Source organism: Dysidea avara, chromosome 3, assembly GCF_963678975.1.
Source record: "Dysidea avara chromosome 3, odDysAvar1.4, whole genome shotgun sequence".
Lineage (NCBI taxonomy): Eukaryota > Metazoa > Porifera > Demospongiae > Dictyoceratida > Dysideidae > Dysidea > Dysidea avara.
Genome location: NC_089274.1, coordinates 26,624,698 through 26,652,122, shown reverse-complemented (window position 1 = coordinate 26,652,122; position 27,425 = coordinate 26,624,698). Strand labels below are relative to the sequence as shown.

Sequence of the window (27,425 nt, the reverse complement as noted above, 5' to 3'; positions counted from 1 at the left end):
AGTCCAGCATGCCTGCATACATCTACACAAGTGGTGACCAACAGATCTGATGCAGAATAATCCAATAACTAAACCATTGCCTACAAGTTGTTAAGAAACCACAGGGAGATTACACCATACATAATATATACTACGTACCCGTAGTATATAATCTATGATTACACATAGATACGTGATAGGGTACGTGAATTAGCTATAACCATAGATAAAATATACTACGTACGTAGTATATATTATCTATGCTATAACACGGCATTGGCGCCTTACCTGTAGCAGAATGGGGATTCACGTGCCTACAGAGAGACTTTCCAAGGACTTGTAACAATGGCAATATAGTGTCTACAGGATCTCATTTCACTGCATTTCTATTTAGCTAATTTGCCAGCAACGAAATAATTGGGATTACTCAGAAGTTTTGAATTCGGCGTGCACGTGCGCGACTCAAATATTTCTAATTGTACAAACAGAGTTGTTTTCTGTGTGGCACGCATTCTTCTAGTGGTTGCGAGTCGCCTGGCTGAATAGTGCTGTTTCAACTTTTATTGTGAGTAAAAAGAAGCGCTCTGTTGTGCTTACTTTAGTTGTGCGCGCACAGGTCTGTGTGCGCTTTGTTAGAATGGACGTTCTATTTGGTCGTTTCTTTCGGTTTCTTTAGCTAAGTGCCGTTTTTGTGTGTCAAACGCCGTTTGTTAACTCGTATTTTGTTCCTACAGGGAGATGAGCCAGAGATCTGCCACTAGTTCAAGTATTGAAGATAAACAGTCAAGTCAGGTATATATGTCGTGTGACGTCATTGTCTTAACACGTGATCCGATGATCACTTGTAGAGTGGATCAAGCCAGCCAGTCATCACTGACTCATCAAGTTCAGTACCAATATCCAGCGGTTACAGTACTGAAGGGACAGGCTCTAGTACACAAGGTGGTCAAAGTATGGAAGCACCCAATGATGCAGACCCGATAGTCGTGGAGGCTGGAGAGACTGTTGTGTACAGTGTACAACGTAGTGGTATGTCTGAAATATGTATGTAATGCCATATTCTGTATGTGTGTACTGTTGTGTGTATTGTGTATATGTATTCACTTTTTCTGTTTACATTGTGATGTCTTATTCATTTAGTTTCATCCCAGTCACATAGCAGTGAGTCTTCAACCTCCTCCAAGACGAGAAAAGCCCAACGACCCAAGAAAAGTGCTTCAGCCACCAGTCAGTCATCGCAAGAGAGTGAACCATCTCAACCAAGCCAGCTTTCCCAGGCGTCTCAAGAAAGTCGATACTCTCGAAAGCAAACTTCCAAACAAAGTTCCCAAGTAGTCGAGATACCTGCAGAGGATGCACCAAGGGAGGAATCTGAAGATGATGAGATAGCAATGGAGACAAATGTTGAACCATCAACATCAGGGAAAGAAGTGATTAATAAGCAGTCTTACGTGGTGACCATGAATGATCCATCTGAATTAATGCCCACCAGTGAAAGCCAACCAGAGCAGCCACGTACTCAGACTGTAATAAAGAAGACAAAGTCACAAAAGAAAGGAAAGGCAAAGATTGATGTTAAGGCAGTGACAGGCATGGAGCAAGAAGGGTCACAGGAAGAAGAGACACAGGAACAAGAGACACAGGAACAAGGAGATGCCTTCACTTTAGAGCTGGATGAAGATCCACTTGGTAGCTCAGGCTTGTTTATGGCAGAGGACACCAGTGAAACTATGGAAACCGAGGCTTCAACCTCTGCTACACCTGCCTCAACAAAGAGGAAAGGAAAACCCAAGAAACTTTCTAGTGCTAAGGTGTGCGCATGCGTGCGTGTGTGTGTTTTATACATGTATTGTGGGCTGAGTCAAAGGGTTCAAAGCCACAGAGCCTCTCTCTTTTCAAATGTTGTTTGCTTATTGGGGAACTTTGCAACTGTTGATATGTACAAAACTGTAGACTCCTTAGTTCTCGGAGCAGCTGCTGGCCATAATGTTTAAGCAGCTGTTACTACATGTACTTTTAACAAGGGCTAATATGTAATGCAGTGTACACTGATATTAATATCTCATTATGGTTACTAGGTTATTACATAACTTTATTACAAAAGCACCTTATCGAAAGCTAATTTTAATGTACATTCCAACCTTAGTGCGTGCACATGAGAATATCTACCCTCAAAGGCTTCTCCTTTGTTTGTATTCTTTGTGTTCAGTGATTGCTATATTTTCTTTCTTTTCTCAGACTACAACTCCAGTTGCCAAGAAAAAGCCAGGTCGGCCTAAGGTATGTACCTGTAAATACTTGTTCATGCTGTTTCCAGTACAAGAATAATGACCGGTTACCATATACCATACAGGAGTTGTTTTTCCAAGGTGTGATTTTTGCAGCTATCCGTAAAATATTTCCCCTCAAAAAAAAGACATTGTTAGGTGATGTAATGTATCGTAAAGAAGTTTAAAAAATTAATTTTTGGATGGTGGCAATCTACAAAATATCCCTCGATCTCATCTCACTATGTTGTATAGCGAGTATTTCAAATTTATGTGGCACTTAATCCTGCAAGATGATGAATTTACAACATTAAATTCCTTATTACTCTCTTTTATCACTGCATGCATGCATATGTGTGGTAACTGCAGGAAAAGTGAAAAAGCTTTGTTACTTCTATATTGGTAAGGTAGTTGTCTTAAGTAGGCAGCTGTCACATGTAGCATGTGAGTAGTTGATCTATTAAGCTGTCTGTCTACTGGTCTATATTCTGCTTTGTTGTGCCGCTAACTCTGCAACGAAAGCATAGATTGACACGGGACTTAGCGAATTTAAGTACTCATCACCTGGCAACTCCAAGTTTGTTGTTACGAATCACTACATGCTTTCCTAAACACTTTTTAGTTGGTAGCACTGTTGGGTGTAACACTTTTCATGAACCAGTAATATGTAACAGGTCATTACTTTGTAAAAGGGACATGTTATTACTTATTGTAATATTACCTTTGTAAGGTAACTAAGTAACAACTTGTCTTCTTCTGACTGGTAGCCACTATACACACATAGCCTACAATCCTTGCTACAGCTATTACAGGTAGCCAGCATGACACTTCTAATAAGTTAGTCTCATGCACAGACTCCACCCACTGCAATGAGTAGGGTCTGGTGACTTGCGCTATGTTTTTGGGCCCACCGCCATATTGTTTATGCATTTGTATCCATGGTTCCGGTCAGCCATCTTCATAGTTCTAGCCTATCAAGTCGCATTACAGTTGAATTAAAGCGTCTGATTGGTCAGATAGGGAAAATGGCGTAGGGTCCAAAACTCTTGCGTTTGTCACCAGGCCCTACTCAACAACGCAGTGGGTGGGGTCTGGGCACGAGACTACTAATAAGTGAGGAAATCACATGACCATAATATTTTGTGCCGATGCTGATCACAGGCTAATATGGCGAATAAGAGTTGAATATATGTTCGAATCATAAATATGATGTCCTGTTCAAGTGGTGGTTTAGTTCAACTGTTTTTTGATTAGCCTGTACATCTTTTTTCAGAATCTTTTTGACACCTTTTCTCTCATTGTGCGTCTACCTTTCCAAAACACCAACAAATTTTAGTGCTTTGTAAGTTCCACCAAGAGTTGATCAATACCTCTCCTTTGTTAACTCTTGCATGGCTAATTACCCAGTCACTTGTTATTTGTTTCAGGTCCCCCACCCTCGTTGCTATGTCTCACTGCCTAAACTTGTTCATTATTATGGCAACATACCACTATTTCATGTTAGATGATTGTATGGGAGTAATAAACTAACTTACTTACGCGGCTAGGCATCAAGAAAACCCATCTTAGGAGAGGGCGCTTTAAAACCCTAAGATAGCAGGATAACGATCAATAACAAATCAAAATACTCTAATAGAATATTCAGGTAACTCTAATAAAACAGTCGGGTGCATGTGTAATTGTAGTGACAAACCACCCGCATTGGTTTAGTTTAGGCCAGCTTTCATGATCTGAAACATAAGATTAGCAATAAGTGGCCTAATAGGTAGATGGGTCATTCCATGTCAAATCAACAAGGAATTTAGGGTCACCTCTCGGATTTTGACGAAACTTGGTACGTTTGTAGTACTTGTGGTGCTTATCACTCATGCAAATTTTTAGCTCCATACATTCCATAGTTTCTGATTTATAACCACAAATATTTTGAATATTTCATGAAAATTTGGTCCATCTCTAGTTACAAAATCAACTGCAACTTTATACTGTGTAAATATTTTTACACACAATTTTCACCGATGGAAGATTGTTGATTGACCTTTCCAGTGATTCCTAAATTATGGGATATCTACTTAATTAAGGTTCAATAGTACTTCATTGAAAACTTTAAACCTTTATATTTTGAAAAATGCTGCTTGAAATTTTTTGAATTCTTTTGTGAATAAAGATTGGGTCATAGTCTATGTTTGATAAAATTTTTGTGGTGGGACCACGATGGGCTCAAGAGATATAATGAATTATGTTGTGGTATGTGATGGAATTTGCAGTCTATTATTGCTGTATTGGAGTCTACATCTCCAATAACCACTCACAACAAGGCCATGCCAAGTTTATCTTACAGAGTGAAGGTGTCTAGGTACATTGCAACCTGTATTAATGACCACCTGTATTGGAAGACCATCTATAAGCTGCAGCTAATTTATACTTTAATTGGATCTTAATGTATAGCACCAAAGCATCAATCTTTTTTAGTAAATCCAAAAATGGTCCTTATTAGACAGGTTGACTATAAACGAGATCATCATGCGTCCATAAACACATTAATGTTGTACCATCTCTTCAGTTATACCTTATTTATTTTATTAAGTAAAATCTCGCCGTTATGCACTTACATACATATCCCCACTCTACACTATTCAAGTTATGTACATGGCTGCATAGGTACAACAGACCTCCTCAAAAAGGATATCTGGGCACCTTGATAGCCTCATGATCTTACTTTATAATTGTATGTACATTTTGGACCCAAGATAAGTCTGTGGTTTCTCAAAAATGAACACTTCATCAATGGTCCAGGGAATAGAAGAGTTACACTATATACGGTAGATGCATTACTTGTACCAAGAGTTTTTATATTATTAACACTTGTTTGCACCTCAATGTGTGATTTGTAGTACTGTAATTACTAAAATTAATGGTTTTAAAAAGTATTTTGCGTTCACGTTTTGAAGATTTTTACAGATAAATGTTAAATATGTGGTCATCACGTTTAGTTCCTACGTGAGTATGTGTATGAATTTATGACTTGATCTTCAAAGTGGTCGTGAATGTAAAGTAATTTAGTAGTTAATTTCACACATTGAGGTGTGTAGTGCATGTATACAGTAAAACCCCTCCATCCCTAGGACCATAATCAAGTGCTCATATTACAGAAGCCACAGAAGTATCTTTGTCTAAATGTATGTGCACTGCTAGAGTGGGAGTACAGTGTATAAACAGGTGTCCTGGTTATCAAGGTGTCCAGGTATATATCCCTTCTGAGGAGTTCTGTTGTTTGTACCTATGCAGCCACTTACGGAACTTAAATATGGCTAAGTCCACTACAGTGGTATTCAACTTAATCAAGAAGGTACTTGTGAAGAGATGGTACAACATTTACATGATGCTTATGGACACATGGTGGTCAGATCTGTAATGTATAGTCAATCTGTCTAATAAGGACCATTTTTGGATTTGCTAGAAAGGGTTGATGAATTGGTGCTATACATTAAAGAAGTATAACTTAACTGCAGCACATAGATGGCCTTTCAATACAGGTGGTCATTAATACAGGTTGCAATGTACCTAGACACCTTCACTCTGTAAGATAAACTTGGTATGGCCTTGTTGTGAGTGGTTATTGGAGGTGTAGACTCCCAATACAGCAATAATAGACTGCAAATTCCACCGCATACCACAACATAATTCATTATATCTCTTGAGCCCATTATGGTCCCACCCCAAAAATGTTATCAAACATAGACTATGAGCCAATCATTATTCACAAAAGAATTCAAAAAATTTCAAGCAGCATTTTTCAAAATATAAAGTATTAAAGTTTTCAATGAAGTACTATTGAACCTTAATTACATAGATATCCCATAATTTAGGGATCACTGGAAAGGTCAATCAACAGTCTTCCATCAGTGAAAATTGTGTGTAAAAATATTTACACAGTGCAAAGTTGCAGTCAATTTTATAACTAGAGATGGACCAAATTTTCATGAAATATTCAAAATATTTGTGGTCATAAATCAGAAACTATGGAATGTATGGAGCTAAAAATTTGCATGAGTGATAAGCACCACAGGTACTACAAACATACCAAGTTTCGTCAAAATCCGAGAGGTGACCCTAAATTCCTTGTTGATTTGACATGGAATGACCCAGATATAGAACAGGAGGGTAGATAATTGAGTAGATTATCATACAGTTGGTTGACTATTACTGGTTCATCTGGCTGCACCCATAACACCTAACTAAATTTAAACATGGTTCATGCTTAATTATTTGTCATTGAAGTTTAGTAAGCCAATGTCCTTACTGTTAGCTCGCTTTCTGGACAAGGCAAGCATCATCAGCATTCAGAGTTAGGCATTCAATACACCATTGCCAGTGACTGATTCACAGTGTGATGCTGGTGCAATAAACTTGAAGGATAAATGTTGATGCTAGCACTCACAGTTTGCTTATTATTAGTCAAGACAAGCATCATTCTAGCCTGGCATAGTAACTACTCGATACGGGCATTGTTGTCACATAAAATATATTGTGAATGTAATGCCATTGCAGTGGCACTGACATGTTCAACTTGGACTTAAGGATAAATCCCAATGCTAGCACACACAGTTTGCCACTTCCTCTCACTCTTTCTTTACCTATGTACTTTGTTTAGGAAATAACTTGTGACTGTTCTATTAGAATATCATACATGATATGATTACAGGAAGAAGAAAAAGGCATAAGCCTGTGAGTCCTGCTCATGTACAAAAAGAAAATAATCATTAGATATAATAATTATCAAATAAAATCTTAAAGTTATTTACAGAGTTAGTTGACACTACTTTGTTAGACTGTTCTATTAGACTATCTTAAGTCAACCAAGGGGTGAGGTCATCTTGTTTACTGTTAAGTAAATAGCTAGACTGTTAATAGGTGTGGTTTCCACACTCTATTGCTATTAGTCCACCTAGATCTTTATTTGATGGGTGTGGTCGCAAACAGGATCCCAATCGTGAAGTTGCAGATATCTAGCTAGTATACCTCTTACAAGGGGGTGACATGCAGGCACTCACTGTAGGTAGATCTGTGGCCGCAGTCAAAGTGTAAGTCAAAGGTCAAGGCCACCAGATTTGTGCCAAGTCAATGGTCAAGGGTAAAAATTTTCAACCTGCAATTGAAAAATATTGAAATATCGTTGCTAAGCCACTGGTCAAAGATTGAAAAGGGCTCTTGGTGACAGGTCAAAGCAAAATTTTGGCTGGTGACCACAGTCACAGATCTCCCTATAGCACGTACCTACATGACACCCCCTTGTTCTTATAGTAGTGCCGGGACTGAAGCACTTCTAAAATCCAGCACTGAAATATTTCTGTGGCATCTAAATATGCTGCTGAAAGTGTTGATATGGAAAATTAATGTCTTGATATAGTTTTGTTGGATGAGGAAGACAAGCATCCTGATTGAAGGTAAAAGAAACGACAAAGCGTTTACACTTGTCAGAACCCCAAAAAGCACATCCCACTGGTGAGTTTGTTATTTTTGCGTAAAATGGTGGCCGTGCACTGCTTCGTTTGGCCTCTATGTTTGCAACTGTGGTCAGTGAGTGAGGCAGACCAAATTTCAAGTTTGGATGATTTAACAAAATTCTATATCCGATCACTGGTAAGTGTTTTCTAGTTTTTAATGCTGTATTTCATGTTAGATGAACTAGTAGTATTCCGTAAAGGTGATTTTTGTGGCGTAATATGTCTCTAGGATAGCTTTTGAAGGTGGCGTTTTAGGCGGTACATGTCATTTTGGGGGGATCCCTACTTAAACAGTACTACTGTACTGTTTAATATTGGGATTGAGCTTTTTGGCACTTCACTGTCACCCAAAAACCAGCCTCACTTCCTTCATGACAGCATGGCAGTATTGTTTAGGTATAACCAAGTTGAAAAATTTCTTCAGACTGACCCCAAACCCTTCCGACAAGTTTCTATGAATTTTTAATTTTTTAAATTAAACTGAGTTTTCTGCTTACTGAGTGATGTCTTCAGCCAAGCATAACTTGACAATGGATAAGGCTATTGGCTTGATTTCTTCAGACTGCTGTTCGACGTCGCTTCATCCCGAGGCATACCTTTTCGCCAACTGTAGTACATATGATACACTGTACATCTCTCCAGTTTACATACATTATGTTTTCCCATCCACTAGATGGTATTTGCTGTATGTTTGGTACATAGCACCAAATGTTATGTGTTCTTTTTCCAAAGTCCATTTGTTGTGTTTTATCACAAACAGGAAAAAAAGTATCCACGTACATATATGCACATCACTGCATTGCTGTTGTGTATGCTGTTGTCACTCTGTATCTTGTACATACAAACTAACAGCAAGCTAAGGCAGATGTGTCTGGCAGCAAACAGAAGAAACCAAAGGCTGCATCAACTGGAAAAAAGAAGGCTGGAGCCACAAAGCAGAAAGGAAGTGCAACTGTAAGTGATATACTTACAATATAGTAGCATACCCACAATCATTCAAATAAGTGTTACTATCCTTATCATTTACAAGTACGCAAAAAAGTTTGGAATTTTTAAATAGAGTAGGGACCATCTGCACATCGATAGAAGTACTGAAACAAGCTGGAGTAGTGCACAATATTAAATCACAGTAAAACAATAAGAAGTGTTATATCCCTACTATACTCAAGTTACCATAATGGAAATGTGCAGTGGGGATATAAAACTTCTTATTGTTTTACTGTGATTTAATATCGTGCACTACTCCAGTTAGTTTCAGTACTTTTTATCGATGTGCTGTGGTCCCTACTCTATTTGAAAATTCCAATTTTTTTTTGTCTACTGGTTTGTTAATTTTTTTTGTAAATAATTATTGTGACTGGTGAACCCACGCATACTGCATCAAAAAAAAGAAGAAATGGTGCCATGCGCCCCAGCTATCAGGGGCGTAGCCAGAACCCGGGTATCAATAATTGGAGATACTCTAATAGAGCAGTCAGATCAAGATAAATCAGTCTCAGTATTCAGAGAAGCAGTGTAGCAAGCTATGTATGTAGTTATAAATAAGGAGGTGTAGTTGGTGGAGGGGAGATCAAGGGCGTAGCCGAGGGGGGTGGGGGTTTGGATGAACTCCCCCTTCAGAGGCAGAATAATTTTTTAAAACTAAAAATCACATCAAATCTTACAGCCCTGGAACTCTCCGGTAGCTACTTGCGCACTAGTGCTCCTATGTACTACTCTTGAGGGTCACATTGCATTAATGTTGAACTACTGCAGATCATCGAGATCTATTGCAGTAGTAGATCTTGAGATCTATTGCAGATCTATTGCACGTGATTAGTAGCGCATGTGATGCATGGTGGAAATGGCGAAAGAGTGTTGATTGGTTGAGGCAGACATATTACAAGGCAGCAGCTGCGATAAACTTGACTCGGTGGTCGTGTTATGCATGTGTCAGGTGAGCACAAACTGAACAGTTGGTGTGCTAGAAAAATTGAAGTTGGCTGTCTAGAAGTGAAGTATTTGCTACAATAGGTTTATAGTTTCTATAAGCTGCATAAGCAGCAGTGTGTAGGTTTTAGCTAGCTAGATGCACAAACAGCACCTTTTAATGTTACTGCCTAAAGGCACATTTTGTGTGCATCATTTTTGTTCAGACGTGGTCTAGGGGGAAGCACCCAGGTCTTCCCCCAAGAACATTCCACTTGAAATCCAAACCCCCTTCAAGAAAATCCTGGCTACGCTCTTGGAGATATTGTCAGTAGGTTTGGTCTATAGCTTACAGCTAGGCCCTGGCATCACCAAAAGTCTGGCTACGCCCCTGCCAACTATATCAATATTGTCTGAAAAGTGAAGTATCCATTATGCTTCATTGTCAGCTATGTTCAACCTGTTACACAACATTACAAATCAAGAACTGTTCGAAAAGCACCTCTGCGATTCATGCATACCACATCAAAGGAAAGAAATGGTGTGGCCCGTCCTAGCTACCAATTATTATCTGAAAAATGAAGTATTTATTACGCTTCGTTGGCAATGTTCAACCCGTTACACAGCAGTACAAATCAAGAACTGTTCGAAAGGCACCCCTGCGATCAAAGTAGCCACTATGGAAAATACAGACGATTTCCGTTATCGGAAGGGAAGCCATCACGTGCTACCGCCAAATCAACACTTTTCATTGTCAGCAAAGGTGAATGGGACACAAAGGAGGACAATGGTAAGTCCATAAAGAATGCATTGTATGTACTGCAGTATGCCACCTCTTGGGCCGAAACTACATCAAACTAGGGCTGAGCGATACTACCGTTTTAGCGATATATCGCGATATTTTGAAAGTATCGATATCGCGATATTTTGTTATTAACTATCGTGATACCATACCTGTACATTATTGTCATTAAAAATCCATTTGTTATGCAGTACTTGGCTAAGAATGTAAATGATAAAGTCCACCTATTTGGTTTCCCCTACAGAGAGGTGTGAACACCATAACATAACCTCAAAGCATGTGTTACAATAACTGTTACTGTAAACAAGGATGATAGTGGCTAGTTTGCTATCACCTATAAGGACTTCCTGCAGGAATGATACACCATGTAGCAGCAGCTATGATTGACTTATTTGTAAGTATCGTGAACTATTCAATATCGTGAATAGTGGCTTTAGTATCGATCATGATACTAAAATGGCAGTATCGCTCAGCCATACATCAAGCCCATAGCCTTAGCTGTTATTGAGTTATGCTTGTCTGAAGGCATTGCTCAGTTACTCAGTCAGTCAGTAGAAAATTCCGTTTAATATTTAAAAAAAAAAAATTCCATAGCAACTTTTTGAAAGCATTTCAAGTCGATCTAAAAGCTTGTTTCGCTTTTGGTTTTACCTAACCAATACTGCCTCATTGACGTCAGGGAAAATTGAGGCTGGTTTTTGGGTGATGTTTTTCGTGGGCCACACCTACATCTTTGTGGTCCCTACTATACAACAAGTACACGAAAAAATTTGGAATTTTCAACTAGAGTAGGGACCATGGCACATTGATAAAAAGTACTGAAACAAGTTGGAGTAGTCCATGATAATCACAGTAAAACAATAAAAAGTGTTATATCCCTACTGTGCTCAAGATACCATAACGGAAATGCACAGTAGGGATATAACGTTTCTTATTGTTTTACTGTGATTTAATATCATGGACTACTCCAACTTGTTTCAGTACTTTTTATCAATGTCCTATGGTCCATCCTCTAGTTGAAAATTCCAGATTTTTTCATGTACTTGTTTCAGTACTTTTTTTGTAATTTTATTGTGACTGGTGAACCCCACGCATACCGCATCTGAAATGGTGCTGCGCGCCCCAGTTATATCAATTATCATCTGAAAAGTGAATTATCCATTACGTTTCGTTGTCAGCTATGTTCAACCCGTTACACAGCATTTTGAATCAAGAACTTTTCCGGATGCACCTCTACAATCTACGCATGCCAAAAGAAATGGTGCCGCACCCCAATTTTATTAATTATTGTCTGAAAAGTGAAGTATCCATTACGCTTCGATATCGGCTATGTTCAACCCGTTACACAGCAATACAAATCAAGAACTGTTTGAAAAGCACCTTGGCAATCAAAATAGCCACTATGAAAAATACGGATGATTTCCGTTTCGAAGGGAAGCCATCATGTGCTCACACCAAATCGACACGTTTCCCTGTCAGCAAAGATGAATGGGACACAAAGGAGGACACTTGCATTCTACTTACTGTGGTATGCTAAAAGGCACCTGTCGGGCCGAAGCGACGTCGAACAGTGAAAAAATCAAGCCCGTAGCCTTAACCGTTATCGAGATATGCTTGTCTGAAGGCATCAGTCAGTCAGTAGAAAATTCCGTTGAATAAAAAAAATTTTAAAATTCCGTAGCAACTTGTTGAAAGTGTTTCGGGTCGATATGAAAGCTTGGTTTTACCTTGCCAAAACTGCCTCATTGTCGTCAAGAGAAAATTGAGGCTGGTTTTTGGGTGATGTTATTTTGTGGGCCACGCCCACTCCTTTGTGGTCCCTACTATACAGTTACTATCGTACTGTATGACACTATCATACTTTATGATACTGTGATCTCAGTGTGCAAAGTTTAATGATGTTTAGTGGTTTGTTACTAAGGACAGGTATACTACTTAGCACACATAGTTTACATCTGTGTGGTAAATATGTTATCAATATCCTTAGCTTAGATTAACTTCTGCTGTTTAACTTTCTTGCATGTTCACGTCATTTTGGTATTTAGCACGATGGCATCACACTTATGTACTAAGTGACATCACTGACTCACAATCCATGAATGGCACTGACGTTTCAATCTAATATTAGATTGTTTCCCATTAGATCATAATTATTGTAATAATGTGGAGATGGTCCTGCATGTAGGGTAGATACCAATGCTAGTTTCTTTATTTTATTAACAGCTTTATACTGTCACTGATGTATGTCAACAGTAGCTAGCTATAAGAAATTTACTTCTATCTTCACCTGTAGAACAAATGATCCAGACAAAATTTCCTGCAAATGTGACAAATTTTAATACAATAGTGCCTAATTCTATTGCAAGCACACCAAGTGATTTGTTGTTTGATAGTGATCCAAGTAGGTGTAGTGTGCAATGTTTGTTTGATTTTCTGATGTAAAACAATACCTTATAGTGGGGGTTTTCCAAGGAAGGAAATTTTTTGCAGATTAACTCCAATCCATGAAAGATTCCCCTTCGAAATTTTGCAGCTTGATCAAAATAACATTGTAAATGTCAAAGAGGTGGAAATTTCCCCTCTTGAAATTTTAGATTGCAAAACATTTCTCCCTCAAGAAACCCATCAACTGATTAAAATTGTCACCGCAAAATATACAGAGACTCTGTAGCATTGTTAAGGTGCATACAAGTGCATGTGCAGTCACAATGTACACTGTATGAGGTATGTAGGAGAGTTAGTAAGGATGTGTATAAATTTAATGCTAGTGCATCAGAATATAGTGGTATATCAAACACCTAAATGTTGTTTTTCAGTATCTCATAGGCTCGTTGGAGTTTCTTGGTAGTATCATCATTGCTCTGTGTATCATCTTGTACTAGAGCCTCATAGGCCTCATCTACATCAGCAGCACTGAATTTTTTGAGGTAGGATTTAATTGTAACACTATACAAGCCCAATGTCTTAGCGTGGTTGGATCTGCTTGTGGTGACCACAGCTTGTGGAGTGTTGTTTTCACAATCTGGAGTTTCTTCTTGATTTCAGCACGAACAGGCGTACTTATTATACGGTTGTGCCTTCATTCACAGGCGAATCTATCCTCGCTTAGTTCATGTCTCTAGGCCTCGTAGTTTTCTCAAACATTATTTATTATTTATTCATTCATTATTAATGACGTAATTTTATCGCATTTCGTATTATTCTTAGTACTTGGTTGTATAATTATTCATAATATTATTTTGTTTCACTCATGTACAGCAAAAGTTATCCACTTTTTCGCCCTAAAAACTATATAGCCATGCTTACTGAGTCCTTCCGCGTGTCCATGACCTATTAATAAGCCCGTATCAGAGTAGATTATAACGGTCGGCTATCGGACATTTACCGACCAATTAGCTCGAAGACCGCCCAATTACTTACTGAACCGGTCGAGGATGGCCGACCACTTTCCGCTAAAAAAGATCGATATACTCTAATAGAACAGTCAGCTACTCTAATAGAGTAGTCAAAGAGCTTCTAAAAAGGTGTATCTAAAAGGTTCAAAAATCGAAGAAAAAAAGTTGTCTGGCTCGGGGAATCGAACCTGCACCTTTCAATAAAGTGCAACCTGCACCATTCTACCACCCATATAGGTGGCTTCTAAAGTGTACTGCAGTATGACCATACAGGCATACACTGTAATTGACATGTCACAAAACATCACATTGATCATAATGTTATTATTATGTATGTGGCTTAACAATGATACAGTGCATGGCTGCTGAAGGAGTTTTGGGTGTCAAATACTCACATCCAAGCTTTGAAAATTCAAAATTATATCAGGGGGCATACTCCAGCTTGGCATGCTTACACATGCTTCTAAGTATTGCCATACAATGTCAGATCATGTCAGATCAACTTTGACTTTGATCTGACATAATGTCAGATCAACGAAGACTAGTTATAATCCTCTCTGCGTATTCCACAGATCGCCAACCACCCTACACCTTGAAAATTTTCTAAGTTCTCTTCGTCATTACACTATTGGCAGCAGCTCCGTATACTAAAGAAGCCGTATAACACTAAAATTACAGGACTCCATTGTGTGAGCTTCTTTGGGTTTAGTTAATCAAGTACTCAACAGCACTTCTTAGACTTAGAAGATCTCGCATAGCATCTCTGCGTGGTGAGTATAGTCTACTTCTTCCTGTAAGCGCACGGTCACGCGATTCGTTACAAGTGACCATACAAGCGCTCTCTCAGAGACATAACTGAAGAATTGATAGTGCTGACACCAGAGATTATTCATTGTTATGAATATAGTTTCTATAAACCGTATTTCCTTTCCACGTAAAGCCTAAAGTTGGGTGGAGTCAGTATTAGTGTTAATTAAAATATTCGTGAGTGCCATAATTGTCTGACCACTGACATTGTGTAAACAACATGGCTTCATGCTGTTGATAACCCATGGTTTACAATAGGCATTGCAGCTATACACAGTACCTGACTGTTGTTATGAATGATGTGCGTGCATGCACATTAGCTTCAGACCTTCAGTGCTGGTCACTGTAAAGTGTTAACACATAACGTTTATGGGAAGTCATGCATTCATATACATTTCAACATAGATTTCTTCACTGTGGTATACTCAATGAATACAATACTCACATGAACAACAAACTCTAGCTACACAAACTATATTGTACGTAGCATTATATTATCATTTATACTACTGTGCACCAGTGAGCCAATGTTGTAGTCCATGCACCCATGGAAAATCTGTACATGATTCTTCTTATTGTGTACGGTCTTGGCTGAAATAATAAATTCCCAGCCACTGACTATTTTAACTTATAATTATATGCTTGTCAGAGTTCCATGTCTTCAATTGTCTTATGACAGGTAGCTAGCTCAGTATCATACTATTTGGTGTGTGTATATTCATGAACACTGCATTAGGATGCTAATGTGAGTAAAAGACTAAAGTCCTGACACATGTAGTAAGACAAGTTAGACAACAGCTGCTCACCATTGTGTGTAATGTATAGTCTCGTCCACAGTCAAGAGCAGTCAGGTAAATACTCTAATAATGCAGTCAAGTGTGTCTGATATCAACAAAGCTTACACTAAACTTGACAGCCACTAATTGTAAACTGCTCTACGTATATCTACAACAATTATCATTATCAGTAAAACAAATCCATTACTGGGTTAATAAAAAGTACACAAACTAGATGAATAAAAATTGGAAATTTTAAAATGGGAATAGGGATCGCTAAAAAAGCCACCAAACAAGAAGGGATCACTGGGGTGGTAATGCAAACCACAAATCCCTATTTTGACTCATTTTAAAATGACTCAGGGGAGCATGTAACTAAATATTTATGACAGAGAGTCAAAATAGGGATTTGTGGTTTGCATTACCACCCCAGCGATCCCTTCTTGTTTGGTGACTTTTTTAGCAATCCCTATTCCCATTTTAAAATTTCCAATTTTTATTCATCTAGTTATATATAACACTACGAATTTCTAAATTCTAGTAAGTACATCACATTTCTTGTCAGGTGAGTAGAAAGGTCTTGTTAATATATCTGTTAGAGTAGTACAGAGCTTAACCTTATACAGTATTGTGTATACAGTGGAACCTCTATTTATTGGACGCTTGGGGACCAAATGAATATAAGGAGGTTGTCCTTTCTCAGAGGTAAAATTTTATTGGTAGAGATATACATATATAAGGACAACAGAAACTGTCCTTTATGAGGAGGTTAAATGTACAGTGTCTCTTCCATTGTATAGAATTTACTATCTGGCTACCTGTATATTTGCCATCCTATTATAGCCGATCACTCCAATTGGAGCCACCAGTGATGAGCCAACTGAAGAAGATACCAAACGAATGCCACCCAAACATCGTCGTGTCAGACGTAGGATCACAATGCCAACATCAACCTCAACACCAGCTGGTAAGGTGGCTGTGGTTGAGTGTACCACAAGTGGTGAACTGCCTTCAGTGGAACCCACTGCGACTGTGGAGGTATGAATTATATATGTACATGTACCATGTTGTGGAGGTATGAATAGACAAGTTTCGGTAGTATATTTGATTTAAAAATGAAATAGGGATCCAAGTGATAGAAAGTAATAAAACAAGAAATGAAGGTATTACCAGGAGTTCATAATATTTGTATGCAAATATTATGAACTCTTGGTATTACAACATAGCTCTGTGAAAAAATCACTACATTGGCATGTTATAACAATTATTTTGCTCAAATATCCACAAATTATGCTGTAATACCATCATTCATCTTTTGTTTCACTACTTTTTATTGCTTGGATTTTTAAATTCACTAATTTCAAGTTACAGGTATCTACTGGGTGTCTGCTATCTTTTACGGTAATGTAAATGCTTTAAATGATTTTGTGGCATCATATAGTAGGGACCACAAAGGTGTGGGCGTGGCCCATGAATAAACATCATCCAAAAGCCAGCCTCACTTTTCCCTGACAATGATGAAGTAGGTAAACTAAGCTCAAATAAGCCTTCAGATCGACCTGAAACGCTTTCAACAAGTTGCTATGAATTTTTTTTTTAAATTCATGGAATGGAATTTTCTACTGACTGAGTAACTGACTGACTGATGCCTTCAGACAAGCGTAACTCGATCATGGCTAAGGCTATGGACTTGATTTTTTCACTGTTCAACATCCTTTCAGCTGGACAAGTGCCGCAGTATGTACAATGGGGATTATGCATTCTTCATGGACTTTCCAGTGTCCTCCTTTGTTTCCCATTCATCTTTGCTGATATTGCGTAGTGTTGTTCCCAACCTTGTAGAAACGTAGTAGCAATATTTTCTTCACTAGGTAGACTTTCTACATGCTGAAAACAAATGTCACTGGAGTCTTCTGCCAGGAGGGTGCCCATACTTAAGAACTCAACAACTTTCAATAGCCATACTGTAAGGACCGTTCACTAAGGAATGTGGTCATTAACAATTGCAATTCTGCAACACCTAGTGTCCTATAAAATGTATTGAGGCCTATGAGAGTGAGGTACATAAGAACCTTCACAGGAGTCTAATCAGTATTTATTCTATTATAAAGAAGAAATTGTAATCTTCAAATTGAAAGCATTGTGATGGTGTTATAGTTAATAACCCCCTCACCGCCAAATTTGTAGAGGCTCCAATCCACTGCTTATAACTTACACACCATACCATATAATCCTATAAAACTATACATCTATTTACTTGCTATAGAACAAGGAATTCGATTAGTGAGTTGCTGCATACAAAACAAGAGAAACCACAAAGCCATTATATAACTTTAAAGTGCAAAAATCAGCCTAAGTGAAACCAAACGTGAATTGTACAGGCTAGCACTGTGTATAATATCACACTAAACATTGCTAACCTGTTTACAGTTGAAGTGGTTATCTCCAAGTCCAGTTTCCAGCATGTGAGCACATGCGCATGCACATACAGACACAAGGTCACTGTTTTGAGGCATACAAAGGTAGCAGCACACCACTCCAATCTACAGTATATAATCCTCTCCTTACTGTTTCTCTTCATTAGTAGTGCCATTATCACTTTGAAGTGTTGTCTCTTGTCATCGGCATTGTGAAAGTAGGCAATTGCATCATCTAACTGCACGATAGTGCATGAGAGACTGGTTATCCCTGTTCCAAAGAATACCCGGTACAGGATAAGCGCAGGGGCTACTAAAACACTCGTTACAGAGTGTTTAGAATGTGATGCTATGGGCATTTATATATCAAAGCGGTGAGAGGGATAATTATTAATGAATATTTGCTGCATTGTAAAGTAGTGATTAATGGGCCCCTGGGCCCTAACAGTATCTGTAAAGCTAACATTATAGTTATTTGTTACAGGATGAAGATTGGACTATGGAGTTTGATGAGGACAGCACGATGAGCAAATCCTCCAGCAGGCAGTCACCAATGGTGCGTACCCCATGGGAAATTGCAGAGAAGAGGATGTTGGTTGCTGAGGCAAAGCAGTGGGGTATACGACCTACAGCTCGTCGCCATAACATGTCCTTCTCCACATTGCGTGTGTGGATGGCTCAGGACTTTGGTGACTTGCCTGGCACAAAGAAACGTCTTCCTGGTGGTGGAAGACCTTTGAGGTAAACACTTAAGTAAAACAAACTGTCCATTTGTTTTTGTCTACAGACACATTTAGTGTACAACCTGTAGCTTGCTGTTACAATAATTTATTTATGTTCTGTGTATTTTATAGCACATACAAATCTTCATGGATATCATTTTTGCAGGTTTTGTGGTTGTTTGGCTTGGTTGTCCATGAAACTTTTATCCTTAAAACTAATACTGGTTCTCCAGGCTTTATAGTAGATATCATGTGATAATTGTCAAATTCCTTTAAAAATTGTACGCATATGGTTTTTATTTGTGACCAGATCTGCAAAAACTCGACACAATCCCACATTTTTCAAATTTTTGCTTGTTAAATATTTATAATCTACTTAGCCAAGTGTACCCTCTGGCAAAATTTCAGCCTCATATGCCAATAACTTTTGGGAGTTACAGCCCTGCAAAGTAGCAACAACAGAGATTGATTGTACAGCAAGTATAGGGAAATTAAATTACAGGCGCATACTAAAACGGTTCTAACTTACAAACAGAATGACGTATGGAGTTGAAATTTGTACCATCGTGTTCACCATGAATAGGGGAATTGATAACTGTGTAAGTTTGCCTTTCTATCACCTTTCTTCAGTGCATACAAAGGCAAAATTTGTCAAGAAAGATTGATCATATACAATTGCTTTGATGTGTTAAAGCACTTCTGCACATGTGTACGTAAAATACAGTACACACACACGTACGCGCACACAAACATGCACACACACGAGTGTTGTATTCTTCATAAACAAGCATAGGTGGTGCTTTATGTGTTATATTATACTTCGCTATGTAGCTAATTGGCTATACAGTTACTGTTTACATGTCAGCACTTTTATCTCTCCCATCCACCCAAAATATGATATACTGATGTAAGTACTCTGCAAGATTGGTGTTGGTGATTACCATTCGTGTTTGTTTTTTTCTCTCTTTTGCCTTGTCAGTGGTTCCTAACCACATAAACAAATGTTAAATATCTTAGACCTAGTCAGCCTATGCATCTATTTGCAGCACGTGAAGTGTGTACATGTACACAATACTAAGAGACCATAAGTGCTACAACACTTTCAGTCCCTTGATGGTCTTTTCTTTTGCACTTATATGTGTGTTCATTATTTTTTGTATACAGGTATGACCAGTCCATAGATGTGGCCTTGAAGGACTGGGTACTGCAGAAGATGGCCATGAAGGAGAAGGTGACTCATGAAGAGCTGAGGGAAAAGGCCATGGAAATGATTGTACCGTACAACCCAGACTTTCAGTGCTCACAAGGGTGGATCACCAGGTTCCTGTACCGTCATGAGATCAACCTCAAGACTAAGGTGATAGGTAAGATGGTTTATAAATGTTCTGAGACATTCTAGTAGCTGGATGCTAGAGTGTTTCTGGGAGATAATTTAAAGATTATCTAGATACCTAAATCACCTATTGTAAATAAGATAATGAATTTGCTAATCAAGATAGTAGTAAATCTTTGTAATCTATTGTAAATCAGATGGGAACGGTGTTAGGGAAGTGATAAAATTTCTGAGTTAACAAGCACTGCTTGACTTTATGTGTAAAACTGTGTTTGCTAAACAGTCCTATTATGTCACACCATTATCAAGATAAAAGGTTGTCACTTATCAATTATAAATATCAGGTGGACCCACCAGGAACACCTGCATGAGTGCTTTATTAGGGTAGTTTAAAGTAATGCACTCTTTAAATGGTACAAGCGTGTAAAGTACTATTAGAAGCTTACATTTGAGTAGGAATCATAGAAATAAAAAGCAATGAAACAAGGTTGAAAGGTGACGTGGCCATTTCACTTCAATTTCCGCTCATTATGTAGTGTTGCAAGCAAAGAACAGTATGAGAAATGCCTATGCATTCAATCCACTCGCTACACAGAAATAGCAGGTGATTCTCATGATACAGTAGAAGCCATAACACGCTACCTGTGGATTAATACTTACTTAGTTGTGGAGAAAGAAACAGGACGCAAATGAGGACAAATGTAAGTCTATGATGCATGCTGGCTATACCAAAGAATTATGCGATGTTGATATAGATGACTGTGACCCTAATCTTTGCCAGAATGGAGGAAACTGTATTGATGGAATTAAGTATAGTAAGGAGAGCAAAGGTGTGGGCATGGCCCTTGATATAATATAACCCAAAAAGCTGTCTCAATTTTTCCTCACAACAACATGACAGTATTGGTTGGGTAAAATCAAGTGCAAAGTGTCTTCAGATCAACCTGAAATGTTTCTGTCTAGTTGCTACAGATTTTTGTTGGTTATTCAACGGAATGTTATAATGTCTGCCCTGCTTGCCTGCCTGCCCTGCTTGCCTGCCTGCCCTGCCTGCCTGCCTGACACCTTCAGTCAAGTGTAGCAGAAAACTGGCTACGCTACAGCCCTAATTCTTTCACAGAAACGTTTCTAATTCAGTGAAGAAAAACCTTTGGTATGTTGATAAACATACAATGCTTGCACTATAGACTGTATTCCAAATGATGTCACACGGATTTTCTATTTGGGGGATTCTTATATTGTCGAGTATTATCACCAATGGCGATTGATATTTCAAAGATTGATATAAAGGCTAACAAACTAGATATCGACGTAAAATTACCAGGTTTGGTTATTACAGCAAAGAAACAGTAGTTTATCTTCTAGACTTTGTAAACCAGCTGAAAAATTCTAACCCGGCATTAGAGAATGGATTTTATACCCTTATAACTGTACCTGTTAGTTTTAGGTCAATATCATCTTCCAGGATTGAATAGCGATTTGAATCTTATTAAGCCCCATTGGAACTCTCACTTGAAAATGTTAGAATATCCCAAATAGCCGCAGCCATTTTATTTCATGACATCATTTGGAATACAGTCTATTGTCAAACTATTCAAATACACGTGTTTAGTTTAGCGTTGCACCAAACTATTTGAACACACGTGGCTAGGTAGTTTTCAAAGTTGGTAGTTGATATCAATTAGTAAGAGAAATCCGTGGCGAACTAGCCACATGTAAGTCAATAAATATAGTTTAGTAACAGTGTTAGAACCCAAGTCGGGTCATCCAGGTCCCACTTTACAGATTATCCGGGTCTGACCCAGATTGGATCACGTGCTATCTTAATTAGTGTAACGATGTGGATGTGTATTAACACACAACATAACCCTGCTTCTTTCGTGAGCCACGTCCACTTACGTAAATTACTGTCTGTAAGCATATGGTGGCCACGTCCATTATTATCTGCAAACTTATGTAGAGTCAACTGTTATTGTATGAGTCATAATCTAGTATATAGTGCTGTGATTAACTCTATATAATATTGTGACTAGTTTTGTGAAAAGCAGGCTATTTAGTGGTCATGAGCTTGCAAAAAAGTTCACAAGAAAAAATTTGGAATTTTTGATTGGAGTAAGGACAGTGTATAGTGCTGCAATAAAAAGTACTGAAACAACGGAGTAGTATGTAATGTCCAAATGCTGTAAAACAATAAGAAGCTAATATCCCTACTGTGTTTTATGCTTATTTAACCTTCTCAGTGAACAGACTTTCTATCAATATAAATAAGAACTAAGTTACCCCCTAATGTCACCATGCGTGCCCACATTGTGTAAGCACGCATTCCCCTGAATATATTTGCAGGTTTAAGGGTTAAACTTTTGACCTGTTTTTGTTTAGATGTTCATTTTAATTGATTTAGTACTTGTGCTATCTGCAGGTAAAGATGCTCATCCCCCAAAGGTCAAAGAGTTTGGCAGTAAGTTATTACTAATTTTGTGACGGAGAATGTTATCATTGTTGTGTCACTCTGTTAGCACCTTCACCATCAAAGACAAGGAAACGTGGTACTCCTAAATCTGCTGATAAAGCTGCTTCACAGGAAACTCCTGTCAGTGCTCCTCTGGGTAAGTGACTGACCGGTCTTGTACACAGGATAGGGGTATGCTGTTGTTTATCAGATCTGCTATCAATGAGATGATATTAGTCTAGTTTTTGTGTGTGTCAGTACCAGATCAATAACCTATGGTGAAAACAGATAATATTATACAATGGGACCTCTGCTAACTCAACTCCTATGTATTCAGAGAAGTACATTCTGTCTGAAGCCCAGCTCTCATTACTCTAACAGAGCATATGCCTACTCTAATAGATGCCTACTCTAATAGAATGTTTGTCTGTTGAAGTGAACAATCACTTTCAGATAGTCAAGGTCCTGCTTGCTGTTCTGGTTTGGCTTTGCTCACTTCATTTGATAAATTCAACCACAAGCTAGACAACAAAACTAGTTGGTAACCCCGCCACAGGTTTCTATTTTAAGTAGTGATCTCAGTAAGCCTCCAGAGTTAGTGTCTAACAAGTGCACATACATACACATATTAATACACATTTATTTTATTGGCCAAGTCCTGAGATGATATTGTTACTGTCAATATCTTACACAGGTAAAAGAAAGGCAGCCACTACACCTGCCGGTAGGAGGAAAAGGCCCAGGAGGGAAGCTGCAGAAAAATCTGACCTCTCAATTTTTGACTTTGAAGACTGAACAATATATTCCCAGCAGCTACATATATTTTTATATAACTTTTTGTTTTTGTTATCATTTCTTAGGATTCATTTCGTAGTTTTCATTTTGCTTCTCTTAGAGAATTTACCTAGTTGTAGATTGTTATCTTGTTTTGCATTGTACATAGTTTCATTAGTTGTACTTTAACATGAGTCACATGACCAGGTGTGTGTACCATATTTACTGGTTAAATTCCAATATTCTGTAACTAATACAGACATTTGTGTAATCTCTGCAACAGGACCGTCAGGTGGATAACTAAAAATGTTGTGTGACTACTTTAAAAGCTACTGAATTATGTAACAAGCTCACATTCCAGTGACTTCATGTGTTACACAGGTTCAGTGATTGTCTGTACTATGGGATTTAAACCCAATTCTCCAATAAAATGCTGTGCACCATACTTAGAAATGAGATTTTCCTTGAGGTTATGGGATAGTGAGTGACAAACTTTATGAGGCAGGCTTTGTATTGGGTATCAGCTGGTAACAGGCTTAAATTGTTGGGAGAATGATAGTGCTGATTGGACAGTAATATGGTATGATTGCAAGAAAACAGGTAACAGCTCAGTACAGGATGATAATCATAATATAGAAACAACACACTTATACTCATGACAATAGAATGATAATGTTAGTATTATGATCCCCCACTTTGACTTGGTGTAATAAACCACCTCAAGCACATTAATTTCCTGGAGGGACATGCTCCCAGAACCACTAAAATGGTATCTGTGTCTGTTTTATTTGTTATTCCCCACCCTATAGAGTGCAGCAAATTCAACCACTATATTATACACATACACTTCTGTATCATAATTATGTGGTATAGGGATCTCATGGAGGTATAGGGTTACTTGCCTGTGAACATCACCCAAAAATTAAACCAGCCTCACTTTTCCTTTTAATGACTTGGCAGCATAACCAAGCTCATAATTGTCTTCCCAAACCCTTCCAACAAGCTCATAATTATAATTTTTCTGCAAACTGGCTGACTGATGCCTCCAGCCAAGCATAAGTCAACTATGGCTTTTTTCGAGACATCAGTACATGCATCATGCATTGACCTACCTTTGTGTCCATCCACTACTGTGTAAGTGTTGACTTGCAGTGTGGCTTGAGTGCTTTATTTCCGTAGTGTGACTGGATTGTTTACATACTGTTCTTTGTTTAGTGGTGCCAGACACATTAATGGCATAACTATACATGTGCCCCAATTATCAATGACAGAAATGCAAAGTTGAAAATCAAAATAGTAAGGAAACAAATGTAAGGAAAATTAGAAATTTTACATTTGAGTAGGGATCACAGAAAAAAAAAGCAATGAAACAAGGGAGGTCGTGATCTACAAATACATGGACACCTTCTGGGAATTTTTTTGTCCTTTAAGGGGTGTGCAAGCTACTAATATTGTTGATTTGGGACCTAGAAAGGGGTGCCAGGGTTCCACTGTAATCCCTGTATCTACTTCAGTCATTGCTATAAAGTAAGGATTAAATTTTCTGTGATCTCTGCTCAAATGTAAATTACACTTATTATATACTTCAAATACAAGCCACATTCATATACAATAAAGTTCAGTTTTAAAATGTATAAAGTTGCATCAGTAATGCATCATGATTGTAGTAGATCAAGATGTATATGCCACACCAAGAAGCATACAGATTTATGCCCACAAAGTTGTTGAGACATCTGTGTCCAGATATAGCAATTCACGAAAACGACAATTTGATAATTGATCAATTTCACCAATTTCAAAACTCCCAGAAATAAACAAACTCTTGTCACAGAACCTCTTCTTCAGTGCAGCCATTGCATTGTTCGCATCAAGTGCCACACCTCCTGATATCAAGACGTCTAAAATAATATGAAATGTTAATAGCTTAGGAGAGTTCATTATCAGAGTAGCAATTCCTTCATATCCCACTGATTTCACAAACAAAAGCACATGTACCAGTCCACCATGAACTGATACTGCATTCATAAATTTATCAGAGACAGCAATTTTTAAACATATAAATAACTGTTGCAAATTTTGCGCACTGAACTCTTCTGGGAGTGATAATGGAGCTGGAAGATCATCTGAAAAGCAGTGAAAACATGTAAGCTTCTTACAGCTGGTAACAATGTCCCTTACTGTGTCAGATGCACGTGTACTCCTCAGATCCAGTGCACAGTAGGTAAGTGATGGAAGATAAGACAACAGGAATATATCTTGACTACTAACATTTTCACATTTGGGGCATGTACGATTAAAACCAGAAACGCCAAACTGTAATGCCTTCAAGAATGCAAATTTGCTATACAAATTGAAAACCTTTCGTTTGCTTACATCATTATCTTCAAATGACAAAATATTGCATAACTGTATTCCAAGATGGGTTAGTTTCAAGTCGCTAAGTATCTCCCACAACTGCATACAATCCTCCACTTCAGTTGCACATATACCCACCAAGTTTAGTCCTTGTAGGCTATGACAGTAACTGGCAATAGCACGTAAACCTTGTAAGTTCCTCAAACAAGAAGAACTATTATCTAACAAAAGGTTTTGGAGGTTAGTACATGTCACAGCTAGTTGCTCAAGGTGATCCGGACGAAGCCAACCACATGACACTTTCAAGTATGTCACAAAGTTTAGATTCTTAGTATTTTCATCAATGGGAATGCCATCAGCATTACGAAATGAACAAAATTCTGCCTTGAATGCTATCTTACCCCCATAACTACAGTCAGTTAAACACAACCAACTGAATCCTGACCCGGCCACACTCCCATCTTCAAACAACACAACAGGACTGACCAATCCAACCATACGCCCATCTACCAACCGAAAAGGAGCAGCTGCACAACCAAATTGTAATTGAAATGCAGGCAGAACAGTGTAAAGATCCAAAGGAACTTTCAAATTATAATAAACCTTAAGCAAACCAGTGTGACCACCAGATGAAATGTGACTCCAATTATGAGTAGAGCAAAATATCCATTCATCTATAGGAAGCTGTTGAAAGCAAAAATAAACTATATTCACATAATGTGGTATACAACCCTTCACAGCCCAGTTATGTAGAAAGGAATCTAGCAATTCCTCCAGACTATCGTCTTCTTCACCTTTTGGTGTCAATCTGACTGTCAGCTGATTCAGTTTACTACTGATTGACAGTAATGGCATCATGTCGGCATCTGTCCACTTAACATCTAGCTTCTTCAATCCTCCCATGTGCTTTACGACATTCCCAAGTTGCTCAGGATCTAACTTTGCTTGTGGTATACTAAGTTCTACGACATTGTTACAGCATTGCAGAGTATTGACAGGTGGCACGTGATTAGGAAACGTCAAAGTTTTGATGTACCCTCCACACGACTTCAACAAGTTTTTCACACTATTTTCCCCACGCCTGTCGTAGTAAGGCCACACAAACTCACTCCATAGTGATGCTGTCTCTGTTGCATATCGAATTCTACGTGAAACGTATCGTAAGTTCACCTTGTCACGTGAGAGTAGGAAAGTAAATATATGAACTAACAATTCTGTAGGAAGAGCTTGAAAAACACTTTTGTTGTCCAAGCTTTTCTCCATTTTCAGATCCAGACTTTTTCAGTAGCTCAGAGATGCGACTGTTCAATTTTATGCGCGGGCTTCAGTTTCTATGCTACTCCAAGGACTCTATCTATCTAAATCAATCTATCTTAACTCTCAGTCAGAACAAAGCTGGTAAGAGAGCGAACAACTATCTTTAAGAGCTAAACTAATAACTCAGAGATATCTTGTCTGTATACTGATTATGAACATTAAAGACAGCAAATTTATACTTACAAAACTGACCAATATTACGCCTAAAAAAGTACCGCCTATATGTAATCTACAGGAAATGTCAATTCCAAATTTAGATGTTCTAAATAAACTCTTTGGTTTCTAAGAAACCAAAGAGAAAACCTAATAAGTCAATGTTTATGATGTCATCTTATCAGAAGGATCAGTCTGAGTGTAGAAAAAGATCGGTACGCTGAGCAAGCCTCATAGTTGATTCGAAATTTATACATACATGAACATGGCGCAAACACACAAACAGCACGGATAAATATACATAATTTCAGGAAGCATGTGGCTATAGCTGTTTGTACCACATGTTCCTGTGGGTATTATTATTTTGTAACCACTTGTTCCTGTGGTAGACCTCACTGAGGATATGAAGTCATCTTCTTAGTTCAGGGGCAATGACCATCCAGGGCCCAACAGGAAGTCATCCTGAA

The 27,425-nt window shown here is 38.2% G+C and overlaps 2 protein-coding genes across 3 annotated transcripts; one reads left to right on the top strand and one right to left on the bottom strand.

The window, feature by feature from the left end:
- Positions 1 to 412: 412 nt before the first annotated feature.
- On the top strand, positions 413 to 23,354 carry LOC136250506 (nucleolar protein dao-5-like). 2 transcript variants are annotated; one of them, XM_066042722.1, is made up of 12 exons: positions 413 to 544; positions 714 to 771; positions 828 to 1,008; positions 1,120 to 1,790; positions 2,218 to 2,259; positions 8,603 to 8,704; positions 16,282 to 16,476; positions 18,340 to 18,596; positions 19,742 to 19,941; positions 22,330 to 22,368; positions 22,427 to 22,516; positions 23,054 to 23,354. In XM_066042722.1, exons 2-12 carry the CDS (start codon positions 718 to 720, stop codon positions 23,152 to 23,154), a joined length of 1,932 nt encoding a protein of 643 aa, XP_065898794.1. In that variant the 5' UTR covers positions 413 to 544; positions 714 to 717; the 3' UTR covers positions 23,155 to 23,354. The 2 variants fall into 2 exon arrangements, with proteins under 2 accessions (XP_065898794.1, XP_065898795.1); XM_066042723.1 differs by having other exon boundaries at positions 426 to 544; positions 596 to 771.
- Positions 23,355 to 25,167: 1,813 nt separating this feature from the next.
- Positions 25,168 to 27,184, bottom strand: LOC136250515 (uncharacterized). Its single transcript, XM_066042734.1, has 2 exons — positions 25,312 to 27,184; positions 25,168 to 25,256 (listed from the first exon to the last, which is right to left on the bottom strand). The coding sequence occupies exons 1-2, from the start codon at positions 26,749 to 26,751 to the stop codon at positions 25,182 to 25,184; spliced, it is 1,515 nt and encodes a 504-aa protein (XP_065898806.1). The 5' UTR covers positions 26,752 to 27,184; the 3' UTR covers positions 25,168 to 25,181.
- Between the last annotated feature and the right edge of the window lie 241 nt (positions 27,185 to 27,425).